This window comes from Stenella coeruleoalba (genome assembly GCF_951394435.1).
Source record: "Stenella coeruleoalba genome assembly, chromosome: 19".
NCBI lineage: Eukaryota > Metazoa > Chordata > Mammalia > Artiodactyla > Delphinidae > Stenella > Stenella coeruleoalba.
The window spans coordinates 17,355,976-17,375,879 of record NC_137165.1 but is presented as its reverse complement, the minus strand read 5'-3'; the positions used below and the strand labels follow the sequence as shown (position 1 = coordinate 17,375,879).

At 36.5% G+C, this 19,904-nt stretch overlaps 1 protein-coding gene across 8 annotated transcripts in view; it reads right to left on the bottom strand.

Moving 5' to 3' along the window:
* Positions 1-19,904, bottom strand: part of NF1 (neurofibromin 1) — a 250,822-nt gene that overhangs the window by 188,618 nt on the left and 42,300 nt on the right. For 7 of the 8 annotated variants that reach the window (XM_079903537.1, XM_079903542.1, XM_079903540.1 and 4 more), the window contains exons 2-4: positions 6,050-6,193; positions 4,221-4,304; positions 195-385 (exon numbers count right to left, since the gene is read on the bottom strand). In XM_079903537.1, coding sequence (XP_079759663.1) covers positions 195-385; positions 4,221-4,304; positions 6,050-6,193 — 419 coding nt within the window. Of the gene's footprint in view, positions 1-194; positions 386-4,220; positions 4,305-6,049; positions 6,194-9,745; positions 10,053-19,904 lie in introns of those variants that run through there. The other variant, XM_079903543.1, reaches the window with a different exon arrangement.

The window sequence follows — 19,904 nt, the reverse complement described above, 5'->3', positions numbered from 1 at the left end:
TTCAAGTTTATCATAGTACTCACATTTAAGTGTACCCACCAATAACACAACATTACAAAATAAAAATTTCAAAGAAATCAATGTATAAAATTTCAACAGAAGCCCAGGTTAAACTCATTTCTGTCAACTTTTTACTTTTACGTAGACGAATTTTATATTACTTACAACATTCCTATGTAAATTTACACACTAACCTGGTAGAAATTCGACTAAAGACTGCATTGAAGTTGTTGCAGCTGAGAGAAAATAAAACCCCAGAGGCAGAATTCCGAAGTTCAGCTGCATGTTGGTTTCCCTCACGACAAGTGTGAAGAAAATGGCAGATTTCTGGCAGCAACTGTTTGACCAGCATCGTTTCATCTAACCTCATTGTGTCCTTTGGTTGCTAAAATAGAAATAATCACATAATTCTAAAACTTTCTTAAACTTACGTGTAAATATTTTCTATTATGGAAAATTTCAAACATACATAAGAGATGAAACAGAATAACGAACACCCATATACTCATCACCTAGATTCCACAATTGTTAATATTTCATCATGTTTGCTTTATCTATCTACAATTAGTTTAATAAAGAGGGTGGTTCCATCTTTCACTTCTTAATCACAAGAAAAGTCCAGGTACCCCCATCCATCCTCCTCAGCACCCCAATTTCTGCTTGTTCCCCTGTTCATCAAATCCCTACATAAGCCCTTCCCTTCCTGGGAATCCCTAGCTTATTGTGAGTCCTAAATATACTTTACGCATATTCACTGGTGAGTGCACTGTGTCATCTGTCTCAACATCCAAATTAATTCCTGGGTGAGCAATCACATCTACCTTTGGGCAGACTGACCAAAACAGATAGATATTACTTATTACAAATAATTTTGTTTTGGTTTAACCATTTCAAAGTAAATTACAAACATCATTACTTCACTACTAACTTACTTCGGCATCTCTAAGATATAAGAAAATTCTCCAATATAACTTCAATGCAATCATCACACCAAGGAGAAAAAAAAAATTCCCTTAGATCAGCTAATACCCAAACCATATCCAAATTTCCCCAACTGCCCCGTAAACGTCTTTCATAGCTGTTCTTGTTTTATTCAACCAGGATCCAAAAAAGGTTCACAGATTGCAGCATGATTGTAACATTCCTTTAGTCTCTTTATCCTAAAACTATTTTCCCCTCACACACCATATAGATCATTTTTATTTTCCATAACACTGACTTTTTTTAAGAAAATAGACCAGTTGCCTTACAAAATGTTGTATATTATTGATCTGATTATGTCTTAGTGGTGAAACTTGTTCTTCTAGTTGTTATATTTTCTGTTAAGCTGGAATCTAAATATAACAGTCTGATTAGATTTAAGTTAAACACTAGGTAGAATTCACTACAGTTTGTATTACATCACATCAGAAGTACATAATGCCAGGTGGTCTCTCTGTTAATGACACCAAGTTTGATAACTTTGGTGTTAACACTGAGGTTTCTACTTTGTAAAATAAATCTCTACAATTAACAAAACAGCCAATGGATAAGCTACCCTTAGGTGAAAATAGACTGTTCCACATCAGTATTTTGCCTAACGGCTTTAGTATCCTTATATGAAGGACAATTTTGATAATATCAAGCATAATGACAACAAATTTTTGTAAGTGTGCTATGATCAAATCTGTAATTGCATTCCAAAAGCTTTCAGATGCAAATACACTGAAATATTTGGACAGTAAATAAACAGATATCACAAAAACCTGCAAAATTTGAGTTACAATGCTCTTTCTTATTTATAGGCTAACCAGACAATACAGGTGTTGAAACCAACTCCAATTAATATACAAATAAAAATTATAGAAGTGTTCAATCTTTTGAATAATGGTCATATATACAGGATCAAAAATACTTAAGATTCCTCAAATTCTACAAAATTTTACTCATAAAATTTTGGTTTTAATCATGATATTGATAAGTATTTGTTCACTTTCATTTAGCTAGTTCAACTACTAATATGATAAATATGTACTATAGGGCTCAGTTCTTAAACTGTCTCAACTTACTTTGATCTAAAAAGGAAAACCAATAACCAACAAGGACCTACTGTAAAAAAAAAAATTTTTTATAAAAAATAAAATAAATAAATAAGTAAAAAGGAAAATCAGGACACAACCATAAAGTCATTGAAGGCAATCCAGAAAAACACAGCTGTTCAATAATATGAATAGTATTATTTTTAATTATAAATTTAATTTAAAAATTTATACATTTTCAATAGAGCAGAGCAAGCTAATATATATTTTATGTATTATAAAAGCTGTACCATGCCCACTTAGTAGGGATTCAATTAAGCTATCTCCAAAGAGTATCAAATTAAACAGGGGTCAATGATATCAGTGATCATTATCCAAAATACCTTTACCACTACCTCTCAATTATAAATGTTAATGGAGAAAAGATGTAGAACTGAAGAGGCAATAAACCAGCCTACCCCCATTCAAACATGGGTGTCACTGATATACTGGCATCTACAATCAAAGTAATAAGACCACTACAAAGAATTGATTCAAGAGAAGTTGAAAAACTGTCCACCTTCAAAATTCCATCATCCTATTTAACAGCTTTTTTGCTCTTTCACTCTATTTTACAAATGAACAGCCCATCACAAATTAATACATAGCACAAAGCTAAAACAGAACTAGCTTGTCCTCAATTTAAGAAGAAAACTTATAAGCACTGTCGCACAATTTTGGAATGTGGACGAGGGTCAATAAAAGAATTTAAAATATTATGCTTAGGTTTTGTGGCCTATAGTCTTAAATATTATACTTCTCTTCCCTAAGGATATATCATTGTGTGAATGTAATTATTTTTACCAATTCCCTACCCTACCCCTTTTCCAACTCCCTACGCTACTCCTTCTTTAAACACTTTGTTCTCTCTGTTCTCAATTGATCAGTCCTCATATGTCAAAGTCCCTTCCCATCTAGTTTTACTATAAAGAACAATTATAACATATGTGGAAGAGAGAAGCAATTCTGAATAAAAGCAAAAGATGGGTCAAAGGAAGAGAGATTATAATCTCAGAAGAAATAAGTTAACCCCAATACATATTGAATAGACAGATCTTTAAAATGGAGGTATTAAATTTATATATTTATGTAAACTCCTACCATTTTCCAGGAAGAATTAAAGCTACTGAAGTATAGAAGCACTATGCTTTATACAACAGAAACATTCTTGGGGACTTCCCTGGTGGTCCAGTGGTTAAGAATCCACCTTCCAAGGCAGGAGACACAGGTTCAATCCCTGGTCGGGGAACTAAGATCCCACATGCTGAGGGGCAACTAAGCCCGTGCACCACAAATACTGAGCCTGCACGCCGCAACTACTGAGACCGCGCATACTGGAGCCCACGCACCACAACTAGAGAGAAGCCTGTGTGCAACAACTAGAGAGAAACCCGCCTGCAACAACTAGAGAAGGCCGCACGCCGCAATGAAGAGCCCGCGCACCGCAACGAAAGATCCTGCATACCGCAACGAAGATTCCGCATGCTGCAACTAAGACCCGACGCAGCCAAATAAATAAATAACCAGAAATATTCTTGAAAAATTTCTAAGTAAGTCATGGTTGAAAACTCTGAGATAACTATTTAGAGGAAACATGAAAAACAACTGTTTTGTACTCAGCTACTCCTCCACATATCTATTTTATATGTTCATATTTACGTAACAAGTGTTCTTAAGGTAGAATCTATCACAGTAATAGTAATAGTTTTAATTTTTTAAGTTCTCTTTTACATAGATTTGAAAAGTAAAATATAAAATCAGATTCACACAGGGGGAAACAAGATTCTCTTGGTCTTTAACATCACATTCTTTGACAGCCTAAGCAATGCCACAGGCCTAACCAACTGGAGAAATCAGTTAAATGAAATAGTGACTTTTCCACAAAATTTTTTCTAGAAAACCTGAGAGAGAGAGAGATGTGACTCAAGCTTAACACTTTATAAGTAATCTTAATATCTATTTAATTTACAAAAGATGAGAATATAATTTTTTCTTGAAAACTTCTCTATGCTACCCAGTCAGCTCTGTTAACAAAATTCATTTTCATGTCTTAGACAAAAAGTCCATGACTCTTCTCCTTGTCCACACCTATGCTTCAGGACATCAGATCATTCTCAAAACTGAATGCACAAAACCTGCCTATTCAAGAATAGATTTACTCACCCCAGCAAGACATTTTTCCAGTGTATCCAATATAATCAACTGAGAGAGATATAAATTTTTTTCAGCAGCTTCTCCAAATATTCTCTAAAAGAAAAGATATTCAGAACACTAAAAGTTGGTTATTACTCTCCACTACAAATCAGCACACATCTGAAAAGTGAGGGGCTAAGGATCAAGAAAATCAATAATCATTGTATCTCCCAGATTATACTATATTTAAATCTATTATTTCTGATTTTATCCTAATGCTCACACAAAATAAATTCTCAGGCAAACAATCTGTCATCAGCCTGCCACAGTAAAAGATACTCTGGGTTATGCTTTAAAAAATATGTAGTAAATGCACTTTGAAACAAACAGCAGTAAAGAGATGGTAACATTAGGAAAATCCCATGTTCTGTTATTTTTTAAGTAAAATTTAGATTTGAACAATATAGAAAAAAATATGTAGGATTTAGGTACACATATAGATCTTTACCAGAATCTTGAACTGAACATTTCACCACACTTTGATGCCACAAAATAATCAAAGCCTAACTCTTACAGCAACAAAATGCTGTAACACCAATTAAAGCGAGTTTTAAGCATTCACTATCTTTAAATCAAATACACTATTAACAGCAGACTATGGTTCCCACAATTCAGTTTACTCAATAAGCACTAAATGAATGCCAATATCTCAATACTGTTTTTGTTTTTAAAAGAAGGGTCCAAATACTAAAACATTTTCAATATGAGAACATGGCCACTTATCTATAAAAGCAAAGTCCTATCTGTATGACCCACACACTATGCAACAGAAGCGTTCCATAAAATCTTAAATGTATTTCTGTAAGTCACTTTACATATTTATAAAAGGTCCATTTTTAAGAAAATCTTAATTTTTTTCCATAAAGAGAAAATATGATTGCCCAGTCCTCCAGTTTACCAATTTTGTAAGCCTGGGGTATCTTCCAATCAACTTTTTCAAAAGAAAACACACCAAAGATGATGTGACTATGAAAATGGTACTGATTTTCACAATCTACAACCAGAAATCAGTTTCACTGCTCAGTGCAAACAGTATAAATTGTGGTTATAAGTGCTCAAAACAAGCAGAGCAGTTTGGAGTTAATCAAGAAATATCCAGATCGGTTGTTCTGGACTGAGTATGAAGGAGATTTTAGATAGAAACTGACACAGAGGAAAGAATCACCAGACGGCAAGAGGAGAAATAATATGTTCAAAGGTACAGAGAGAAAATAGTTGGAGTACCTTGAAGTCTAGGGAATGTAAACAGATTTTATGAAACAGGAAAATAAGAAGCAATTATGAGCTTTTGACAGTGGAAATACTTGATGAAGTATTTGAGGAAAACTTCCAACACAGGTTCTCTACCATGGAATCTTTCACAGGTTACAGGACGAAGGAAATAGAACAGCATCTTCACAAAAGCAATCTCACATTTTAGGACTACAAAGTCATATTTTATTTAGCATCTACTTAAGACTGGGACAATCTGATATGTAAATATTCAAATGAGAAGCTAAGGAAAAGATTTTAATAGATTACTATGGTCAATTTAAATATGACAAAATCTGTATGAAATCCTAATTCCAGAAAAATGGATCAGTAGATATAGGGTCACAAATAAGCCAAGTATCTAAGAAAAAGAATTAAAATCTAAAAAGAAAGTTAAAAGGTTACCTGTGCTCATCCATAAATTAAGATGAATGTTTATATCCAGGGTCCACAGAAAATGACTTTACATATTTCAAAATATGCTGTTCCAAAGTTTAAAATCAAAAACAAACCGAATTCTCCCGTAAAACAGTAATGCAAACACTCACCATATTGTTAACATTCTTTAAGATAGTGGTGAGGCCGCTTATAACCAAAGAAAACTTGTATTTGGAAATATTGATAAGACATTCCTTGTTGTGTTCGGTACTGACTTTGGTATGTGTGTTCTGCTGTCCTGTTTTTATTGGAAGCTGAGGAAAAAAAAAAAAAAATGTTAGCTTACATTTTAAAATGACTACCGAGAACTCTATTTCTCATTGAAAATCATGAGATATTAGGAAAATTTTATCAACCACAATTACCTATATTTGTATCTCAAGCTCCAATTTTCAATACATAAAGGAATTTATAGCAAATTTAAAATTCTTTAGAAATTTCAATTTTTGCAGCTTTCTTTCTAGAAGTCATAAATCTCTATCTACCAAATTAAATCTTTACCCAGCACTATGTAAGACAGAATGATGACTCACAGAAATAGAGCTACTTCCTTGTAGCTAAAAATTATTTCAGAGAAATATGTCTGCAATAAAATGCAATCTTTTCTTTTATATATTGAACTCAAGCATTAAAAGAACAACAGACCAAGAAAATCTATGCCTTAGACCTCTAGTCAATAATGGCAAATAACAGCAGATTGTGCAGAAAAGAAAACAAACTGTATAGCCTGGAATATACATAGTAAGACTGATTCAGGTAAGATAATCACCGTCAGGTACACAGCTGAGGGAGTAACAGAACAACAAAGAGATAAATCTCATGGAAAAAAATATCTTTTAAGGGAGATATTATATTTATATTTACCTATATTTATCTGAGAATGAACTAAGTGGCACTACCAGGAAGTTCATCTCTACCCTGTTTAAGAGCAGCATTCTGTATTGAAAGCATCACGAATATCTTTACTGTTTAAATATTAGATCCTGCTAACACTAATACAGAACACTGACGAGGTTCCTCCGTGAAGAAACAAACCTGTGTCCAGCTTCCTCATTTTTAAAATGGTGCAACAAAAGGTGGAAAGAGACCAAGCAGCATGCCCGAGTTTGCTTAGTCAGTTAATAATGTGACTAATTTGATGGTAAAGAAATACTAAATAAAAGAGGGGAAGCATGTTTAGGGTTTAGAAGATAGGGCAGAGCAGAAGCTACAGAATTACATAATGTTACAACATTATGGAGAGAAAAAATTCTGAAAGACCGAAAAAAGAGGACTGTAGAAGATGGCAGTGGCTGCACCAAGAGGAAACTGTAATGTAAACTGTGGACTTTGGGTGATTATGACATGTCAATGTGGGTTCATCAATTGTAACCAAAGTACCACTCTAGTGGGAGATGCTGATAATAAAGGAGTCTGTGCATGTGTGGAGGCACAGGGCATATGGGAAAACTCTTTACCTTCCACTCAATTTTTCTGTGACCCTAAAACTGCTCTAAAAAATAAACTGTTAAAAAATGCAAAAAAAAATGCAAATAAATACACATAAGATCTTTTACATTTGATATTAAGAAAATTAAGAATTGTTAATATCCTTAAAAAGAGAGACAGAGAGAAAAGATGGCAGTGGCTGCAATGTAGCTTGTGAACCTCCCCAAACCCCTCTGTGAGGGTTCATTTTACATGGCAACTTGACTGGATCATAGAGCACACAGATATTTGGCTGAACACTATTTCTGGGTGTGTCTCTGAGGGTGTTTCCAGATGAAATTAGCATTTGAATAGGTGGACTCTGTAAAGCAGTTTGCACCCCGTCCAATGTGGGTGGGCATCAGCCAATCCACTGAGGGCCTGAATAGAATAAAAAAGGCAGAAGGAGGAAGAATTGGTCCCTTTTGCTTAACTACTTAAGCTGAGACATTGATCTCCTGCCCTTAGTGTTCCTGGTTCTCAGGCCCTCAGACCCTTCTATCTCCCCTGTATTGGTTCTGTTTCTTTAGAGAACCCTGACTAATACACCCCCTCATAAAATAGCAAAGAAGCCAGAATCGCAAAACCCATGGACCATATATCTACATCAAAACTAGGGGACAAGGCACCCCACAATAACCAAAATACAAGCAGCAAATACGAACAAACCACTTACAGCTACAAAACTGGTGTGGTATAAGCATCTGTGCAAGAGACAGCAGAGGGAAGCAGAATGTTTGATGGGTCTGACAAGGAAAATCCCCAAACTGCATTAGATCCTCAGTGAAAAGTACAGCAGGACAAGTTTAGAAGCTTAGCTAAAATACAGGGGTTTTTGTACACATGGCAATTGGCACATGTGTGCAAAAGGTCTATAATAAAGTCTGAAAAGAAGATAGCACACTTTAAACCATCACTGTCTAATAGAACTTTCTGTGGTTAGGATATTATACTATATCAACAATGCTCATTACAGTAGCCACTAGCCATATATGGCTATTAAGCACTTGTTATGTGGCTAATGCAAATGATGAATCAAATGTTTAATTTTATTTTAATTTATTTTACTTAAATTTAAGTAGCCATTGTACCCACTGGACAGCACAGTTCTAAACCAACCAGCTAAAGAAACACTTCCTTCAAGGATGAAGCCCATGCTGAGAAGAAATTGCTGAAATTCACTCCAGACTGAAACAAGAACACCAGGGCAAAAGAAAAAGATCCAGATAAAGGTGGAAGAGAGGAAGGAAGCCAAGAGAGCTCACAAAGAATGCGATGACGTATTCGTTTAATTTCATGAAAGCAATAGAAGAGCTCCAGAGCCATGAAGATAGAAATTATCCTGGCCCACATTTCTCTCCTACCAATTCAGGAAAACTAATTTCACATAAAAATGAGCAACAGAAAACACTGTAGTCAAATCATATGTGAAGTTATTTTGAGAAAAAAGAATAAGAGACAGAATAACATTGCAACAGAAAATGAAAACACACCAAAAAGATATGATCACCAACAGATGAAACTGTAAATTATTAATTCAAAATGAGCCAAGAGAAATTTTTTTAAATGATTAAAGATATGAAATAACAAATTAGAATTACAAATAGAAATAAGTTGACAAAACTCAGGAAAGAATTAGAAAAAAAAAGAAAAATCATTTCAGAAGTGAAGACTAACCAGAAGATATTAAAGAGTGAATAAAACAAAATATAGGGCTTCCCTGGTGGCACAGTGGTTAAGAATGTGCCTGCCAATGCAGGGGACATGGGTTCAAGCCCTGGTCCGGGAAGATCCCTCAAGCCGCGGAGCAACTAAGCCCGTGCACCACAACTACTGAGCCTGTGCTCTAGAGCCCGCGAGCCACAACTACTGAGCCCACGTGCCAAAACTACTGAAGCCTGCACGCCTAGAACCCATGCTCCACAACAAGAGAAGCCACCACAATGAGAAGCCCGTGCACCGCAGTGAAGAATAGCCCCCGCCTGCCTGCAACTAGAGAAAGCCCGCACACAGAAATGAAGACCCAATGCAGCCAGAAATACATAATTAAAATTTATTAAAATACATATATATCTAATGCTTTAAGAGAAAAAGAAGGTAAATAGGAGGAAAATTCTAATATCAAAAAAAAAGAAAGAAAAGAAAAATGAGATGGGATTTGCAATAAAGTGACAGAGAAGACAGGCAAACAAGATCCAACATATGTATAACAGGAGTCCTCAAAGAAGGAAATCAAATCAATGGAGTAGAATGAATATTAGAAACTAGACTTCAAGAAAACGTTGCTGAAATTTTTCAAAAACACTTGAAACTATATATTTAAAGGGCATACCACATACCTGGAAAAACTGACCCAGAATGACCAATACCAGGGCATATTTTAGTACAACTATTGACCTTCTGTGAACAAGAAAGAAAAAAAAATCCTTTGAACATTCAGGCAGAAAGAGAAAGCCACTTACACAAAGAACAAAAATTAGACTGTCATCAAACTTTGACAATACTATATGCTAACAGAAAATGAAATAATATTTTATATTCTCAAGAGAAGATAAAGTAAACCAAGGATTTTATATGCAGGCAAACTGACTCCCAAGTACAATGGTGACAATCAAACTGTTCTGAACTGTAAGAACCCAGGAAATATTGTTCCCTTAAGCCTTTCCTGAGGAATCTACTAGAGAATATACTTCAGTCAACCAAAATAACAGGAGACACATCCACATTAAGAAGGACGATTAAATACACATTTATTAAAAGAACTGAGAATAAATGACGAGAGTAAGAGAAAAAACATACTATATAATTGCTATGTATAATGACAGTATAGATACAGTACAATTATCAAAAATGGGGAGAGGGTAGTGAGAGTATACAAAAAGTAGGATGTTTCCTGATTACCTTATGGTACTAAGAGTAAAAGGGTATTATTTTAAACCAAATGCTAGCTGACGAGATGAGAATAATTTACTAGCTGTTTCAATATTGCTTACAGAAGAAAACCACTATATAACAACTTGCCCTCCCAAGAAAGGGAGGAAATTAGAGTACTATACAAAGACATCAATATAAAAGTAACCAACAGAACAAAAATACAAACTGCTGGTTTGTGCTGGGTGAGCAGTGGCACAAGCCCATCACCAGATGCTTAGGTGAAAACCTACAGAGGGGGTAACTAAACACAGCAAGGGTTTCCCATGTGGCTCTCTTCAAGCTTCTCCTTCACAGTCGCACTTTAGTGGCTGGACATAGTTGGCTTCTCAGATTTCCCTAAAAGCTCCAACTTGTCTACCCATTGTCACTAATTTAGAGGATCTGACTAGTGACTCCTTCTCTGATCCTCCAATTCCCCCTTCTAGATCTTCACCCCACGAGTCCTCTCAAAATTGTATATGGTCTAATTTCCATAATAAGTCCCTTCCCACATCACCCAATCAGCTTCCCTGACTGAACCCTAATACACAAACCTTCTGAAATACCAAAAAATATGCTGGGAGACCAAATAACATAGACCACACAATTAAAAATGACTTAAAATAAAAGACTTGTATAAATATAAATGTAACATAAAAAATATGACAGAAATGAGTCCAAATTCATCAAACTATGGAACAGTCTCCAGGATATATCTTTAAGTTAAAAAAACAGGGTGAAGAAAAGAGTATACAGTATGCTACCATGCATCTAAGAAGTAGGAGGAGAAATAAATACACACACACACACCTCTTCACACATACAAAAGCAGAAGGATGAAACTTAAAAACTTTTAAGTGGTTACCTTTAGGAAGTGAAAGAAAATAAAGGAGAGGTGTTGAGGATAGAATCTATATTCCCTGGTTTTTGTAGATTTTATTTTGAAATTATGTAATTTATGTAAATATAAAATTAAATTAAAATTCTAAAAAATAAAATAGAAATCAAAAATAAACAAATGAACTGAAATTTGTATCCAAATTTTTAATGGCATAGTCACAAAGAGAAGAACTATTCTAAGTTATTTTAAATCATATTAGGTTGACTTCCTAGTGGAATATACTCTAGGGACAAAAAAATGAAGATAAATCTTGATCCTGTATGTATTGTGGGATCATGGAAATGAGTGATTCGGTGATATTTTAATTCTGTCACTACTGGTGTCATTAAAAACTGCGACTCTCAGAACAGGAGAGGAACAGCAAAGTAAAAACCTTGTAGTCTTGAATTGGAACTGGAAGTATCTATATCAATTCTTAATGTAGTTTTATCTTGTATGAAGAAAATAAAATATATTTTTCTCCCTTTGTTTGCTGAAAATGCCTAAAACAACGACCAACCCTGCAGTAATGATCTTGAGATTCCATTTCCTGGTAAAAGGAATTGGGACTCCTTCAGAAAATGGCTGATTCCACATCTGAGGCAAAAAGGTACATGATGAACCTGGAACACTTTGTCATACCAGATAGCAAGAAAGCTGCCAAAGAAAGCTATCAAAGGGTCGAGTCAAAAAGACTCAGGAATAAATTTTGAGGAGGTTCCCACTGACCAAAAATGGAATAATTTGAACATTGTTAAGGACAACAATTTTAATTTATTGAAACATCAAATATGTTTTTTTTTCAAATATGTTTTAATCCATACTTCTGCTTCCAAGGTAGAGTAATTCACAGCAAAACAACACCTCCCTCCCCCAAGCTCACACACACACACAAAAAAGAAAAAATACAAAAATCAACTGCTTAAAGATTTTAGAGAGCTACTGAAGGAATGAGGACTAGAGAGGCTAAGTTTCAGAAAAAGGGTGAACTATGGAGAAGCAAGGTGATCTTCTGCAGCTGTTTCCTCCCGCCCTGGGGCATTTGCAGAATCTGCTCCCCCCCCCCAAAAAAAAAGCCTCAGAAATATGCCTTTCCCAAGCAAAGTACCTCTGCTGAGGGAAAGAGGAGCCATCAGAGATTCTGGTTGTCACTGAGAGCTGGAGTGACACAAATGAAGACATGAGGGAGTCTCAAATGCATAATTGGGTGGAAAATGGTTAAAAAGCTAAGCCAAAAACTTCTGAAAAGCAGAACAGAATTTCAAAACCTCACAGCCTCAGAAAACAAAGATTAGAGTACAGAACCTGCTAAAGAGAGAGGGACCCTAGTAAATGCACCCAGTTCTTAATTGTACAGCCTGGAGAGTAACATCCTAAATAAACAGGGGCAAATCACAGCAAATGGAACTTTTGTACATTACAAGTAGGAGTGTAAATCAGTAATTACTTTGGAAGACTGACATTATCTGCTAAAATGGAACATGTACATACCGTCATCCCTCCAAGTCTGCAGGACATTGGTTCCAGGAGCCCAGAGGATACCAAAATTTGTGATACTCAAGTCCCTTATATAAAATGGCATAATATTTGCACATAACCTACGCATATACTTACATGTACCTTAAATCATCTCTAGATTACTTACAATACCTAATAGGATATAAATGCCATGAATAGTTTTAAATACAATGCAAATGCTACTTAAATAGTTGCCAGTTGCTTGGCAAATTCAAATTTTGCTTTTTGGACCTTTCTGGAATTTTTTTTCTCCGACTATTTTTTATATGCATTGGTTGAATCCACAGGTGTGGAACCCATGGATACAGAGGGCCAACTGTACTTAGCAACTTCACTAGGTATATACCCAAGAGAAATGTGTACATATGTTCACCAAAAGATATGTTCAGCTATGTTTATAGCAGTGCTTTCATAATTTCCAAAAACTGGAAACACTCCAAATGTCTATCAACAGCAGAAATGGTTTTTAAAAATGGTATATTCAAACAAAGAAAAACTCTACAGCAATGGGAATAAATGACTTACAGCTATAAACTTTATTTCATAAATATAATACTGAGTGAAAGAAGTCAGAACAAAAGATCCCTTACTGTATGATTGTTACACAAATTTCAAAAACATGTTAAATTCAAGTCAGGATAGCAGAGACCCTTGGAAAGAGCAAGTAATGACCAGAAGGAAAAGGAAGGGGAAAGAGGAACTCCTGGATTGCTAGCATTATTTTATTTCCTGATCTCTGTACTGGTTACACTGCTGTGTTTACTTGGCAAACATTCATTGAGCTGTATATTTACATACATTTGTGCATCTTTCCATACTTATAAGTCAATGGCAAGTTTTCTAAATAATACATATTTAAATCCATGAGTTAATGATACTAAAAAAACAAACTGGTCACTCCTAGTGGATACAAGGGAATTTTGGTAGGCACTGCTGAGGCACTGATCAGCTCCACATTCAGGGAAGAACTTAACTGCTGGAGTGCTGTCAGTCAGCCCCTCAGGGATCGCCTCACCTGAAGAGAATGATCCTGCCAAGGTGAAAGCCTTCCTGGGCAGCCCACATCCAATGACCAACTGATAATGGCAATATAAAGGCCGGAACACCTCAGCCCAATTCTGGGAAACTCAAAAGGGCCATTCTAGCTCCAGAGCTCCCCAAAGGGGTTGGCCAAACCTGATTCTGGGCCTGCTCTGTACCATGAATTCTGCATCTGCAATCCTCCCTTCTCTCAGGTGTGCATCCCAAGGGAACACCTTAATGAACATCCTGCACTAGGCTCTCAGGGCAGGTGGAGCAGGTGCTAAGATGTGAATTTAAAGCTGGCAATGAAGGAGAAACAGTAACCTCAAAAACAACTGAATTTGAAGAATATTACTAAACTATTTGAGCTCTGCGAAAAAAGAGAACAAAAAGCTGACTGCCGATTAGAAGCTAAGTATGAAAGCCAGAAGGCCTCTCTGGAAGCACACAAAGATGCTCTCCTCTCCTCCAGCAGGAAGGCAAAGAAACCTAAGGACAAGAACCAGAATTATCAGAGTTTCTAGGTTCCAAAAGTTAAACTCCCAAACAAGGCAGGTCTGCTACGCCAAGATCAGAGAGCTGTGGTTGGCAAAGAATAATAAGACTCTGACACATGTAAAGGAAACATCTGGGTTGGTGCTCCCCAAAATCTTTTATCTCCAAATTGCCCTGAACCCTCAAAGTCTACAGAAGTGGCCCATTACTGTTACTAAGAGCAAGCATTCCCCACGCCTGTCTGAAGACAATTCAGAGGCCTCTCCCCTGCAAGACAACAGATGTCCCCTCAGGATTTGCCACCACCTCCCCTCCTGGCCAAAGAGGTACAAGGGAATTTGAGGGGTAATGAAACTTCCTATATCTTGATCATGGTGAGGATTACATGAATGTGTGTATTTGTCAAAACTCAGAATTAAGCAGTATAAATTCAAGTGAGAGTGTTATAACATTAGGGCATTCAATGTAATCCCTCTGGTAACCACAAAGAAAATAGCTGTAGAATACACAAAAAGGAAATGAGAAAGGAATTTAAACATTCCACTACAAAAAGTAAACACAAAAGAAGACAGTAATGTAGAAAATGAGGGACCAAAAAAAGCTATAGGGCATATAGAAAACAAATAGCATGATGACAGCAGTAAGTCCCCTCTTATCAGTAATTACTTAAAATATAATTAGATTAAACCCGCCAATCAAAAGACAGATTTGGCAGAATGACCCAACTATAAGTTGCCTACAGGAGACTCACTCGACATCCAAAGACACAAGCAGGTTAAAGAAGAAGGAATGGAAAAAATTATTCCATGCAAACAGTAATCAAAAGAGAGTAGGCTATACTAATATAAGACAAAATAGACTTTAAATCAAAAAGTTATGAGACAAAGGAGGACATCATAAATTAATACAAGGTTCAATACAGCAAGAAGATAGATTATAAACATTTACACAGCTAATTACAGACCATCAAAATACATGAAGCAGGGACTTCCTTGGTGGCACAGTGGTTAAGAATCTGCTTGCTAATGCAGGGGGACACAGGTTTGAGCCCTGGTCTAGGAAGATCCCACATGCCACGGAGCAAATCAGCCCGTGCGCCACAACAACTACTGAGACTGCACTCTAGCGCCTGCGAGCCACTACTACTGAAGCCCACATGCCACAACTACTGAAGCCTGTGTGCGTAGAGCCCGTGCTCCGCAACAAGAGAAGCCACCGCAATGAGAAGCCCACACACCACAACGAAGAGTAGCCCCTACTCACCACAACTAGAAAAAGCCTGTGTGCAGCAACAAAGACCCAACACAGCCAAAAATTAATTAATTATTTTTTTAAAAAAACTTCATATGTGACATGGTCACAATTAAAAAAAAAACACGTGAAGCAAAAACTGACAGAATTGAAGGGAGAAACAGAGAGTTCTACAATAATAGTTGGAGACTTCAACATTCCACTCACAATAACAGAGAAAACAACCAGACAGAAGATAAGTCAGGAAATAGAGGACTCAACACAATAAAACAATTAGACCTAATATACATGTACAAAACACTCTACCCAACAACAGAATATACAATCTTAAGTGTACATGGGACATTTTACAGGTTAAACCATAGGTAAGGACACAAATAACATCTCAATAGATTTTAAAGGATAGATATGCAAAGTATCTTCTCTGACCACAATGGAATGAAGTTGGAAATCAGTAACAAAAGTAAAACTGGAAAATTCACAAAACTGTGGAAATTAAACATTATACTTTTAAACAACCAATGTTTCAAAGAAGAACTCACAAGGGACATTAGAAAATACTTAGAGATGAATGAAAATGAAAACACAACAAACCAAAGCTTACGGGATGCAGTGAAAGCAGTACTAAGGGGGAAATTTATAGCTATAAATGCTTACATGAAAAACAAGGAAACTAAAAAAAACAAAAAACAAGGAAACTTTCAACTCAACAACCTAACTTTACAACTTAAGGAACTACAAAAAGAAGAACAAAGGAAACCCAAATCTAGGAGAAGGAAAGAAATAAAGATGAGAGCAGAGGTAAGCAAAATAGTAAAACAATAGAGGAAAATCAATGAAATCAAGAGTTGGTTCCTCAAAAAGATCAACAAAATTGACAAACCTTTAGCTCAATGGACCAAGAAAAAAGAGAAAACACTCAAAGCACTAAAATCAGAAATGGAAGTGGGGACATTACTATCAATTCTACAGAACTAAAAAGGATTTAAAGAAAGTACTATTAACAACTGTATGCCAAAAAGACTGGAAAACCTAGATAAAATGGGAAAATTCCTAGAAACACAAAACTTACCAAGACTAAATCACAAAAAAACAGAAAACCTGAATAGACCTATAACTACTAAGGAGATTGAATCAGTAATCAAAAAATCTCCCAAAAAAGAAATATCCTGTACTTGATCACTTCACTAGTGAATTCAACCAAACATTTAAAGAAAAACTAATACCAACCCTTCTAAAGCTTTCCCCCAAAATTAAAAGAACACTTCTAACTCACTCTATAAGGCCAGCATAACCTGGATACCAAAGCCAAAGACACTACAAGAAAATTATAGACCAATATCCCTGATAAACATTGATGCAAAAATTCTCAACAAAATACTAACAGAATTCTGCATCACATTAAAAGGATTGATTGTGCTTCCCTGGTGGCGCAGTGGTTGGGAGTCCGCCTGCCGATGCAGGGGACACGGGTTCGTGCCCCCGGTCCAGGAGGATCCCACATGGCATGGAGCAGCTGGGACTGTGGGGCATGGCCGCTGAGCCTGCACATCCAGAGCCTGTGCTCCGCAGCAGGAAAGGCCACAGCGGTGAGAGGCCCACGTACCGCAAAAAAAAAAAAAAGGATTATTTATACACCATGACCAAGTGGGATTTGTTCCTGGAATGCAAGAATGGTTCAACATATGAAAACTGATCAATGTGACACACCACAATCAACAAAATCAACAAAAATGTGGGAAAAAAAACCCACATGATTATCTCAGTTGTCAATACTACACAAAATGATCTACAGAGTCAATGCACTCTCTATCAAAAATCCTAAAGACATATTTGCAAAAATAGAAAAACCCATTCTAAAATTCATATGTATCTCAAGGGACCCTGAATAGCCAAGACAATCTTGAAAAAGATGAACAACCTTGGAAGATTCACACTTCTTGATTTCAAAACTTATTAGAAAGTTACAGTCATCAAAACAGCATGGTATTGGCATGAAGACAGACATGTAGACCAATGGAACAGAACAGACAGCCCAGAAATAAACCCTCTTGTATATCGTCAAATGATTTTTGACAAGGGTGCCAAGACCAGTTAAAGGAGAAAGGATAGTCTTTTCAACAAATGGTACTGGGAAAACTGGGTATCCACATGCTAAGGAATGAAGTTAGACCCTTACCTAACACCATATACAAAAAGTAACTCAAAGTGGATCAAGGACCTAAATGTTAGACCTAAAACAATTAAACTCTTAAAAGAAAACATAGGACACTTCATGACACTGAATTTCTTAATGATATCTTGGATATGACAACAAAGGTACAGGTTACAAAGGAAAAAATAAACAAACTGGACTTCAAGAAAACTGTAAAATTTTGTGCATCAAAAGACACTATCCAGGGGCTTCCCTGGCAGTCCAGTGGTTAAGACTCCATGCTTCCACTGCAGGGAGGATGGGGTTCGATACCTGGTTGGGGAACTAAAGATCTCGCATGCCACACGGTGAGGCCGAAAAAAAAAGAAAAAGAAAAAAAAAGACACTATCCACAGAACAAAAAGGTAAACCACAGAATGGGAGAAAATATTTGCAAATCATGTATCTGGTAAGAGATTAATACCCAGACTATATAGAGAGCTCCTAAAACTCAACAATAATAAAAACAACTTGATTCATAAATGGACAAAGGACTTGAATAGTTATTTCTCCAGAGAAGATAAACAAATGGCCAATAAGCACATGAAAAGATGCTCAACATCATTAATCATTAGGGAAATGCAAATCAAAACCCATTAGGACGGCTAACATCAAAACACACACACACACACACACACACACACACACACACACACACACACACACACACACAGAAAACCAACAAGTGTTGGTGAGGATGTGGAGAAACTGGAACCTTTGTGCACTGCTGATGGGAATATAAAATGGTATAGCCACTGTGGAAAACAGTATGAAGTTTTCTCTAAAAAATTAAAAATAGAATTACCATATGATCCAGCAATTCCACTTCTGGGTATATACTCAAAAGGAGTGAAAGTAGGATTCAAAGAGATATGTGTATACCCACGTTCACAGCAGTATTATTCATAACAGCTAAAACATGGAAGGAACCCAAGTGTCCACTGACAGATGAAAGGATAAGCAAAATGTGGTATATACATACAACGGAATATCATTCAGCCTTAAAAAGGAAAGGAAGGGCTTCCCTGGTGGCACAGTGGTTGAGAGTCCGCCTGCCGATGCAGGGGACATGAGTTCGTGCCCCGGTTCGGGAAGATCCCACATGCCGCGGAGCAGCTGGGCCCGTGAGCCATGGCCGCTGAGCCTGCACGTCCGAAGCCTGTGCTCCGCAACAGGAGAGGCCACAATAGTGAGAGGCCCGCATACCGCAAAAAAAAAAAAAAAAAATGATTAAGATGGTAAATTTTATGTGTATTTTACCACACACAGAAAAAGATAAAAAGACTATATACATAAAAGGGAAGGACACATAATATAAATTTATACATTAATTTTTCAAAATCTGAGATCAAGGAAGAATTCTAACAAACATTTATTGAATATCCGCTATGTACCAGATAGCAATGTAGGTGCTATAAACACAAAGATGAATAAATGTACCCTCAAGGTACCAATAATTCTGAAATTATCCCCTAATCTCTCTTCTGTTCACCCTTTCTCTTGGGCAATCTTGTGTATTCACTGACTATCCTACTGATTACTACTATGATGACTGCTAATGACTAAGCCCCAAGAGTCTCATTCCTTGGTGGACACACCCTGTATAATTCTCTTCCTTAAGAGTGAGAAGGACTTGCATGAAGGGATATCCCTTTCATGACTGTTACATTACATGGCAAAAGGGACTCTGAGGATGCAATTAAAGTCCCTAATCAGTTGACTTAAGTGGGAGATTATCTCAGATGAGTCTGTCCTAACCAGGGAAGCCAAAAAAGAGATATGAAGCACCAAAAATACTTTGTTGGCCTTGAAGAAGCAATCTACCATGCTGTGGGGAAGGCCACATGGCAGGGAACAGCAAGAGGCCTCTTGGAGCTGAAGGCCTCAGTCCTACAACTGTAAGGACCTAAATTCTATCAACAACCAGTGAGCTTGGAAGAGGACCCCGAGCCTCAGATGAGATCATAGCCCTGACCAATACCTTGATTTCATTCTGGTGAGGACCTGAGCAGAGAACCCAGCTAACCAGTGCCCAGATTCCTGACCCACAGAAACTGTGAGATAATAATTTTGTATTGTTTTAAGCCACTGTGTTTCTGGTAGTTTGTTACATAGCAATAGAAAACTAATACAACTACCAAATCTGTATGTTCAAATGTGTCATCCAAATGCCTATTTGGTATCTCCACGTGGGTATCTTAAGACACTTCAAAGTCAGTGTTTC